Here is a 10,000-nt window from a genome sequence, read left to right as displayed (position 1 = left end):
CGAAGGCACAAACTTGTCCAGTTATCCAGCGATCTTCAGGGACATTCAAACGATTTCCTTACCTTAAGGCGTGTTTTGTCATAGGAACTCGTGCACTCTTCACGCAGCAACCGTGTATACTGTTGATATTCTTCGGGGGGAGTTCTGCGTTGCAGGATAAGGTAGAGGACGTTAGTGCGACTACTGCCAGTGATAGCTTCGAATTCACGAGATACCTACCCCAGCACCAACAAATCTAGGTCCTGGAAGAATTGCACGTCTTCCTCCAGCAAATCGCCTGCATCCGATTGCATATCACCCAGCAACCGCTTCACGTTGTTTTCGAGGGATTTCTGGAAAGACAAACAGGATTTTACGACGACGGTTGCAAGTGGCAGTGTTCACGGCCGCTTTCTTACGTTGTCCAGATTGGCGTCTGTGAAAAACTCTTCCACTGCCGCACAATTCTTACTCATGCAGTCCTTGTCAGCATCGAAATGGTAATACTGGAAAAGTGTAGCCAACTGCAAGCACACGCTGGCACCCGTCAGGTGGGGGATCTTTCTTCGAATCAACTCCGATTCCGTATGATAACGTCGGTTCGTATCCGAATACTGAGTACGTAGCTTTGCCAACCACTTTTCCGACACCTCTGGCGACAGTTCCAGAGCGGTGCTTATGTTTTCCCACAACGAGTCCATGAGCAGCGAACCAATTAGTAACCAGCAGTGTCCTTTTGTTATTTGCAACTGATGCAAAAAGATACTTAAATCCTGTTCGTCCTGCGAAACCTTTGACTGCTCGTTGGTATGACTAAGGGGTCATTGATTTTGTCATCCTTTTCCTGCCACCGTTTTGAGGAACATGCGCAGTAGTCGTATGTTCCATCGTAGTGCACATACCGCCTTCAAATCAAAACAACGTGTCGTACGGCGAATCGCTGGATTTGCCAGAGAATACATGGTTCAATTTGTTAGATATTCACAAACTACTCTATTCACCATCTCACACAGGATGGCACGCAAAAAAACGAATAAACTCCTGAAAAGGACTAGCATTGCTACAAGGAATAAAGCTGCCAAGCGTCAGCCTTGTCCTTTCAAGGCAAACATCCCGCATAAAAACACACAGGTAACTAAAAAGCTGCCGCGAGTGTTGCAGCGTTTAAAGATTTATTAAAGTTCTCATATTTAAATTTTGCTGTTCATTTTAGCCACATCGTGCAAAACATAAAACCTTAAACAATAACTCAAAGGTCATGAATCCAGCCAGCATTGAAAAGCAGTATGAGTCGCCACGGGGATCAGCAAGTAGGCGTGTGGTTTATCCCATCGATTGAGCATTTTTTTTTTAATTAATTTCTCATTTCAGCCAGTAGCAACACAGGGCAGGCAATTGTTGATCCTATTGTAATAGAGGATTCCGATGAAGAGAACATGCCACACAGCTGTGATCAGCAGCCACTCTTTTTCGAGGATAGGTGTGCTGGAGTAGGAGATAAAATCGAAAATCGTATACCGTTGTATGCGATTAGTTCCCCGATGTCTAGGGAAGATGAAGTAATTGTGCTTGATAGTACGTTAGAGAGCACGCACATAGCCGATGCAGACGTGCCGAAGAGTAGTGAACACGATATGATAGTGTCAACCAGCAAGCAGACGGATGTGCTACCTCAAGAAACAGTTAATACTAGCGTGATTGACCTAGACAGCACACAAATAGACTATTCGCATAAGCCGAATGGTAAAGACCACGGTATGAGTGCGTCAACCACCGAGAAGAAAATCGTATTACCTCAAGATACAGTGAATACTACCGTGATCGATCTGAGTGACGATTCTGAAGAGGAATCAGTTGTGCCACAGCCAGCCTTAAATAAAATACCTCTGGGGTATGATATCCGGCAAAGAACTGTTACAGGCAAAAACAACTCTAAACCGAAGCCAGGCCCTGTTGTAACCAGGGCATCCGAAGCTATTAAAACTAGTCCACCGACACCAGTTCCGGTAATTATAGAAAAAAATCCGGTTACCCCTGGCAAACGGATGATTATCATCGATGGATGTAATGTTGCCTATAGGTGCGTATACCAACTACCAGGTGTTGCTTTTCATACATAATTATTAACATCTTCACTGTAGCCATTTGAATGGGAAAGCATTTTCGGTAAAAGGATTGCAGTTATGTATAGACTATTTCAAAAAGTTGGGCCACGAAGTATCAGCAGTCGTACCACAGTACAAGTAAGTTGCGCCTGCTAACTGTAGTTTGTAGCGACACACTGATACGTTGTTTTTTTCTGTGGTTTTTAAAGAATGAAAAGATTTCAAAGCACCGACCAAGACTTACTGAATAAACTTCACGACCAAGGGTCCATTGTACTGGCACCGAGTAAAACCCTTCCAGGACAATGTTCATCGTCCTACGACGATCGGTAAGCTAGTTTCTATCTGTGCTCAGCATGAATATAAACACGGTTTCCATCTTTAGATTGATCCTTCGGGTAGCTGAGCGGTTCGATGCCGCTATAATCTCAAATGACAACTTTCGCGATTTACTACACCATAGTCCAGGTGAGCGAAAGACTGCGTATTGGTAGACATATAACTTTAAAGACATTTGTATGTAATCTTCACAGCATGGCGCGAAATTATCAAAACACGCGTTATCGGATACACATGGGTGAAAGACTGCTTTTTTCTACCGGATGACCCTTATGGACGCCAGGGTCCCTCACTGCAAGAGATCCTTAACCGATAGAACGGTTAGGAGTTGTTAATAACAAATAAGGCCGATAAATATTAACAAGTGTTAGGAAAAGTGAAGAAACCTTTATTGAATTAAAAAGTTTATGCAGAAAAAGAACTGGGAAGTCTGCAATAGACCGAGAGATTTATGATGGTGCTGCGCTATTTTCTACTGCCCTGGTGTTGATCACTTGGTCATATGATGGTGGAAGATCTGTAAAGAAAAATCGTTTTAAGGACAAGCTGGCTGTCGACCATTCATCCTCCCACACCCACCATGTCGGACTACTCCTCCTGCTCTTGGTGCTGCGCTGATGACAATCAAGGTTTGGTTTGTATAGCCGTTATTAGGCGAACGCACGCGCTCATCGGTGCCGGTATGCGGGGATCTGCCATCGCTAGTATTATTGCCGGAATTTGGAATTGTGTACACAATTCCAGGCTGTTGATTGTTAGGGCAGGTTGTGTTCGCTAGAAAGAAGCCAACGGTATCAGCAACCACATTGGTGAGTTTCAAAAGAAACCTTCAACATACCTGCAGCTCTGTTCGCTTGAATGCTACTGAATCGATTTTTAAACCTTCGGTCGTACAACCACTGTAAAATTGTATTTAACAAACAACATTAGGAATAGCAGTTTGTCGAGTCAACATATCTTCAAACACGTGCACGATCCGAGATGTTTATCGACAGACTGAGATTCGTCATCGTTGAGGTATCCATCGGCATAGCCGTACAGCTTATCGTCCGATAAGATATGGAAGGTAACTGAGATTCACTTCAATACGCCAAACGCGATCAAACAGGGTTTCCGAAACACGAACAGCGAACGCTGCTTTGAACGGAGTGCAATAGCGGAACAACGTTGTCTGTCTTTACGGGTGCGCACAGGTACGGCATTCGAGAACGGATCGGATACTTACCACGGCCAGCCAAATGGCTATAATTGTGAGCAATATCACCGGTATCACGACGTACGCGGCCATTTGTCAATCGGTACCAGGACACGATATCGTTTGCCCGTGAGCAATGGCTTGCGACTGAGTGGCTAGCGATAAAACTAAAGCATGCACCTCAATCCACCGCGGGCCAGGGCGTTGTCTTGGTTGGTTTATCATCGTTTAAGGAAACGGATATAGGCACAACGAACACGAATGATGCGACTTCTGCATCTAGACACACCGCCACCGACAGGACAGTTTTCGGATTTGAATAAAACAAAACATTGTAACACACGATTGTAAGCATATAATCCCCGTTTTGTTATTTTGTGTTTTGTTTTCAAATCCACTTTACCACGTAAAATATATGTGCGCGACTGCGACGCTTCCTTTTTCAACGAACTTGCTATACTCTCCCCTCCATCAGCAGCAGCAGCAACGTGGGTCCCATGTGGTGATGATACCCACGGGCTGCGTGTTGCGCTGTTGCTACTAACGCTCACGCTTACCGTATCTGACTAAAATAGAAAGCAGCATCTACGTAGAAAAACTCAAAGGACGATAGAGAGCAAAGCATACCATAGTAAATGAATCTTGATTCTAATCGGAATCGCTAAGTTTGGCCCGAAGTTCGGGATTTGTGACCACCCATGTTGTGTTCCATTTTAAGGATTGATCCTGACAGCTTGTCGATGCTCGCGAAACGGGTGTTAAACACCTTTTGAGCAATACCGGGTATAATAAGAACCCCTGTGTTCTCTGCTAGCTTAGTTTTTCGTGACAAGAGTTTTAAAAGCCGGCCAAAGATTAGTGCCTTTATTCGCGCGCTAGTTGTATGAACATTACCCGCGGTTATCTGGTCTCTTTTTCTTTTTACTCTTAAATGGATTCGATTTATATTATCAAATTTCTCTAGGTGCTTGTATCGGTTTTTAGATGTTTGCGGTTTGTTAAAGGTTCTCTACTACTGCCATTAGCGCCAAGTTCGGTGCTGTGGCGAATTTATTTAAATAACGTTCTATTATTTCGAGGTTCGTGTATCTTTTGTACATATTATTTTGATTGGATTTGCAGACTGCACGGTGAACAGCAATAGACAGGACAGCTGTGCACTGCGCCAAGAACGAGGTGGGGGACTCTACGGTAGTGCCGTGGACGCATAAATGAATGTGCTGCTGGTTGGGCTAATGTTGGAACTTTCTCTCACTGCCCTGTTTCTTTTCCCTCTGAACGGGGCGCAATCCGAATGAGTCGAAATGAAAAGCATACTTTCCTACGAATAGAAAATATCATTTGACGATGGGTTGCATTCGCGACTCAATTCTAAGTCGACGTCGTTTTGCCCTAGCAGTCCCCATCACGAGGAAGCTCTCGAGTGCAGACCAAAACCTCTTCTAAAATTTCACTCAAGAGCACTCGCATTGCTGCTTTCGAATCGAGAGGAAAAGAGAACATTTGATTTGGATGTCTTTCTATCATTCGTTGTTGGTTTGTTCGTTTGACTTAAAAAACAAACGGTCGTTGGACCTCGGATCGGTTGAATCTTGAGAAAGGTGAGAACCATCTACAAATCTGGTGTCTTAAAATTGTTTCGTTTGTTTTGCATTCCTACTTACATGATCCTACCTAAATCCTGATGCTACTGCTCCTACAGTCGATCCCTTCTTCCTTGTACAACCTATTTCGAATTGATGTTCTACGTTTGAATGGGCTTTATCAATTGCTTTGTTGTATGTTGTTATCTTGCTGCAATAAGCGTGGTTTCATTTAACTTTATATTCGTTGAAACGACCATTTCATGATGAGGAACGTGTTTTTTGTTTGTTTGTTACTGTTGTTGAGCGTTGATTCCGGTTGACTGATTCCGATCGATCATCTTCATTGACTTAATCTCACCAAAAAATAAATCGGTTCCACAACGCTCCCAATATTTGCCAGTAAATCCCTTGATGCACTACTAGCTGCTCTCTTTCAGTTTAATTGTCAATGTAAACCACATAAGCCATAGGACCACATCCACAATCAAATCTGCACGTGCTCGTTATAAATCGGTATCTTTTCGCGCTATCGCTCTCGCTCTTTCTAGTGCGCGAATGCTAGCGCGGGTAAACGGTAAAAGTAAAAGAGAAAAGATTTACAAAATTTCGTCGAGTTACGCTATAAAATATAAGCCCTTTTCTCTTACAAAGTAATACAATAAATATACATATTAAACACTAATATATGGCATTTATATCTGCTCGCGTAGACAATGGATGATGGATGGGTGTGTGCGCGTTGTCTAGGTCTCTGTTTATCCTGTCTATTGTGCCATCCCCGTTCTCTTCATATTTTTCTAAATGATACCGTTTTGGGCGGGGAAGGGGACTCGTCACAACGAAGACGGTGGGCCATTAGTTTCAAATTCAGTTTCCCGTGATTGCCGACGTATTTCTCTCTTGTGGTAGCACGGATGCTACTTCATATAGATACTAGCTCGCTATTTAGGCAACTTTCCGTAGGATTGGAAAAGGGATGGATTTTGAATGTCCAATTTTGCAAAACAGTCTGCTGAAGGAGATGCCAAGAACTTAAAAAAAAACACTCTATACCTTCATTCTGAGAAGCTTAGGAAACGGAAAGCAGCAGCATATCTCGATCGTGATCTTTTCTTATACAAACAAACACACACGCACACACACAAACATACGAGAGGATTATGATCATTTCTCGTACACGATTCTTATATTACGTTTGCCACAGGCGATGCATGCCCTTGCTTTTCCTGCGGGGGTGTTTTCTTATCTAAAGCGCGTTATGCATAAAATATAGATGTTCGATCAGAATCGGATCACGTACAGTAGAAAGTGAGACAGAGTGGAAGAGAATGGGAAAAGTGTTTAGGTGTAATGGAACAGCACAAAATGGGGAGAAGTGAGCCAGCTGCTGTTTAGACGAAAGTGAAGAATCTATCGGATCTAAGCCCTACAGCTGAAGTAGAGTGTTTTCTTTGCATCTATTGCATCCGTTTGATGTGCAGCGACAGGTAGGAGTAACGGCAGTGAAAGTGTGCGGACGGTAGTAATGGGTACTGGCGCTGCACCCTCTTCCTTCCATCGGATTCCTTCCCTCACACACCATTACCAGCTGCTAGTATAGTCCATCCTGAGTGTTTGCCGCCGCTGCACTCGTATCGATGCGTATCTTCAGGAGCAGCTCTTTTCCTCCTGCTCCTCCTCCTCCTGCGATGCCTTTTGTTCAGCAATGCGCGGCCACAACACTGCGTGTACCGCACACTTTCCCGCCATTCGTCTTACACCACACTCTAACGGTGTCCAAAACTCTAGAAAAGGCCTTTCTTTTTCTTACCTTTATCTTTGCCGTCCACAGTTCTGAAAGTATCAGGAGAGCGGAGAGTGAGGACCGGGGAAGAGTATAAGGAAGAGAAGAGCATTCAACAGTTATTTCATACAGTACACTGGTATATTAAACCCATAATCTAGAGCTAACGAGGAACGAGGTGATAAATGATTGAAAGAAAAACGAACAAGAAACATACAAAAGAGAAGCACGCTCGCGGGAAGCATTCACGACCACTAAGGCCACTGACTACTGCAGTACAGAGAAATACAGCGAGAAAAGAAGAAAACGAACCATAAAGGCCACAGAAGAGGGGAATTGGATGCTTAATTCGGAAGGAAGAGCAAAAGGAGCAAAGGACCGAACGCACTAGCTAATATCAAATATACATGAGACATTGTTGAAGCGAGCGCTTCAAGCGGAATCGAAGTGGTTGCACAGAAAAGAACCAATGGTACACATGCGGGAATAATGGGCAGATCATCAGCCCCGTGGGCTGAAACAAACTCTAATATATCTCGATAACACATGCACAGCAACGGAATGCAGGCCACATGGACTAACATGGTGTTAGGAAGGTTGGTAGGTGGAGCGTAGGGCGCTGGGTTGATATGGTTTGGTGAGTAAGTTAAGTTAATGTTTGAAATGATTAATACCTCAAAGTACCCGTGAACACCGGTGGTTAACAGTTCCACAAACATACACAGAGAGAGAGAGAGAATGAGATCCGAAGAGTAAACAGAGATGAGAGCAGAAGGTGTGCAGAATTATCAACAGATCAATACCGAACAGGAGCGGGAGGAGGATAGGATGATTAAATAGAAGTAAAAGACGACGACGTCGCGTCAATTTTGTTGTTGTTTTTTTTTTTGGTCAGATTTACAGAACCATTATGCATCTGTTTGTATCGTTTATTTGGTTTCTTCATGGTTTTATTTTTCGGGAGCTTATACTTTTCCTATCTGCCCTTTCCGTTAAGCATTTTGGTTGATATAGTTTAGTTTGTCATTAAACTTGCGTTATTTTTTTTTATGGAATACCTTGGCCTGCACTGAAAACACGTAAGAAACATATTCTCCTATATAAACTACACGCGGAGAATGAGTCACCATAAAATCTTTCACAGGTCTGCCCTAGTCCTGCGTCTACAGCAAATAAGAGCAAAACGGGAGATGGTTATTAAGCAATGCAGTACGCGTCATATCCAAAGCATAATCCTAAGTACTGAGTATTCTTCTTTCGCCCGAGCGAACCTTAAACTAAACTTTCTTGTCGCATCTAACGATTGGATTTGAATTGTTGAAGAATGATGCTGCGTGCAATGCTACACGCCCACCATGTCTCTTCCTACGGTTTCAGGTGCTGTCTATTAGTCTATTCGAGGATGTCGAGCTTAATACTCTCAAATTCTAGTACTCAATAGATCAAGAGTGGTCAAGTTATTTCAATCAAGTGTAGCTGAACTATAAGCTCTTCGCATTCTGTGTTCCAAACAATCGGTTCTGGTCGCTGTATATTTATAATATTCAATTGGCTTGCACCACCCATGAACGTCGAACTTAATAGAGAATGAAGTAGTTACACAGCGTAGGAAGGTGGGTGCCATTTAGTGAAAGTAGTGAGTTTAGTACACTAGTGGTTGCCGCGTGATGTGGTGAGTATATATTGTTGAGAAATGAATCCCGCGCAATGAGAGCATGTACGGTGATGGTTGGTGGTTAGTTGAGAGCGTTTACTCCAGAATACGTTTGGGTGTTCGAGAAGAAAGAATGGGGAACCACATTCTATGACGCGTGATGCTCTTGCGGAGTGGCACCACCACAGCCTCCGGTAGATACTGTGGGGTTGTTGTTATTGTTTAGAGCGCTATTGAGCGTTGCAGTAGAACCGGTAGCACCCACAACACCAGCACGGACGGTGTCGGGCGCTCCGAAGCTAGTGTGCCGCCGCAGCAAAGATCCGAACACGCGCCTGCCCTTCGACTCATCGGAACTTCTTGATGCAAGAGACGCGGTCCTGGAAAGCATTCAGGGTGGGGGCACATTGTTTTTTACATCAGTTTCGGTATGCTCGCTCCACAAATCATACACACAATTGATACACAAGAGACTCATTGGGCTACATAGGAGAATTGTGTCGCAAGGAGAGTACGCTATTGAGTGTTAATGCCGCGAGACGCAACCTGCTATTAATGCTGTGTCTCTACACAGCACGCGCATTCATCAACTTCCGCAACGCACGCGCTTTATACCACATAAGCAAAATTAACGCAACAAATACGCTAATACACGAAATTACCAATGTGTTGTGTGCAGAGAACAACAAAACAAGCGGTATGTTCTGTTTGAGGGGATAGAATTTACACAGGAGCTATCGAATCGTATGCGATATTAGTTCAAATGGACTATGAAAAGGGTTACTTAAATTGTGAGATTTCAAATTATTTATCAGTGGTCGTTGGTGTGTGAGAGACAATCATCCGTAACGGTGTTTATAGTAAAAATGAGTTAATAGATGCTACGCAAAGATTCCCTGCAGCCGTAGGGGTAAATGGTCCCACTTCTGTACAAATGCCCTGACGCCCCTGAAGCCCCCTGACTTTGTACAATTGCTTCCACGTACGTGTTCATCTAGTGCAGTGTGTCAACAGAGTGGTAATCGTTATGCGTAAGAGGGAACAACAATGTAAAGACATTCCTTCTGCTTCGCGTGAAAACATCAGGTGGGTGGTGAGAAAATGCAAAATATTAAAGAACATCCCGACGTTAATTTACTCACACAAAAATTTCTTTTCCTGTGCATGAATCAATCGATAGAGAGAGAGATAGTAAGAGCGGGAATGTGTGTGGTTCAAGCCAGGCGCTCGTTCAAACAGAAGCACAATGTTAGTCCGTAACATTGATATAGGTGTTTGATACGATGCCACCCGTCGTTTATCGAGATCACGCGTTTGGTTTTGTGTTTTTTTTGCATATTGTTCCCCAACAGTAGCGCG

At 43.6% G+C, this 10,000-nt stretch overlaps 4 protein-coding genes across 14 annotated transcripts in view; 1 reads left to right on the top strand and 3 right to left on the bottom strand.

Annotated features, from left to right (window-relative positions):
* Nucleotides 1-938, bottom strand: part of LOC126578887 (uncharacterized) — a 1,101-nt gene extending 163 nt beyond the window's left edge. Inside the window, exons 1-3 of the mRNA XM_050241889.1 lie at nucleotides 399-938; nucleotides 220-332; nucleotides 63-144 (exon numbers count right to left, since the gene is read on the bottom strand). Coding sequence (XP_050097846.1) covers nucleotides 63-144; nucleotides 220-332; nucleotides 399-680 — 477 coding nt within the window. The 5' untranslated portion in view covers nucleotides 681-938. The remainder of the gene's footprint in view (nucleotides 1-62; nucleotides 145-219; nucleotides 333-398) is intronic.
* Nucleotides 1-2,867, top strand: part of LOC126578886 (NEDD4-binding protein 1) — a 3,204-nt gene extending 337 nt beyond the window's left edge. For 2 of the 4 annotated variants that reach the window (XM_050241885.1, XM_050241884.1), the window contains exons 2-8: nucleotides 993-1,110; nucleotides 1,193-1,289; nucleotides 1,351-2,059; nucleotides 2,121-2,222; nucleotides 2,294-2,413; nucleotides 2,470-2,552; nucleotides 2,618-2,867. In XM_050241885.1, coding sequence (XP_050097842.1) covers nucleotides 994-1,110; nucleotides 1,193-1,289; nucleotides 1,351-2,059; nucleotides 2,121-2,222; nucleotides 2,294-2,413; nucleotides 2,470-2,552; nucleotides 2,618-2,739 — 1,350 coding nt within the window. In that variant the 5' untranslated portion in view covers nucleotide 993 and the 3' untranslated portion in view covers nucleotides 2,740-2,867. Of the gene's footprint in view, nucleotides 1-992; nucleotides 1,111-1,192; nucleotides 1,290-1,350; nucleotides 2,060-2,120; nucleotides 2,223-2,293; nucleotides 2,414-2,469; nucleotides 2,553-2,617 lie in introns of those variants that run through there. The other 2 variants (XM_050241886.1, XM_050241888.1) reach the window with 2 other exon arrangements.
* On the bottom strand, nucleotides 2,834-3,781 carry LOC126578888 (uncharacterized). The gene is made up of 4 exons (XM_050241890.1): nucleotides 3,649-3,781; nucleotides 3,262-3,322; nucleotides 3,003-3,197; nucleotides 2,834-2,940 (listed from the first exon to the last, which is right to left on the bottom strand). The coding sequence occupies exons 1-4, from the start codon at nucleotides 3,709-3,711 to the stop codon at nucleotides 2,873-2,875; spliced, it is 387 nt and encodes a 128-aa protein (XP_050097847.1). The 5' UTR covers nucleotides 3,712-3,781; the 3' UTR covers nucleotides 2,834-2,872.
* Nucleotides 3,782-3,969: 188 nt separating this feature from the next.
* Nucleotides 3,970-10,000, bottom strand: part of LOC126578884 (septin-7) — a 15,488-nt gene continuing 9,457 nt past the window's right edge. For 6 of the 8 annotated variants that reach the window (XM_050241876.1, XM_050241877.1, XM_050241880.1 and 3 more), the window contains one exon: nucleotides 7,903-9,021. In XM_050241876.1, coding sequence (XP_050097833.1) covers nucleotides 8,790-9,021 — 232 coding nt within the window. In that variant the 3' untranslated portion in view covers nucleotides 7,903-8,789. Of the gene's footprint in view, nucleotides 7,038-7,902; nucleotides 9,022-10,000 lie in introns of those variants that run through there. The other 2 variants (XM_050241882.1, XM_050241883.1) reach the window with 1 other exon arrangement.

This window comes from Anopheles aquasalis, chromosome 3, assembly GCF_943734665.1.
Source record: "Anopheles aquasalis chromosome 3, idAnoAquaMG_Q_19, whole genome shotgun sequence".
NCBI classification, from domain to species: domain Eukaryota; kingdom Metazoa; phylum Arthropoda; class Insecta; order Diptera; family Culicidae; genus Anopheles; species Anopheles aquasalis.
This window is presented reverse-complemented; position numbering and strand designations above follow the sequence as displayed.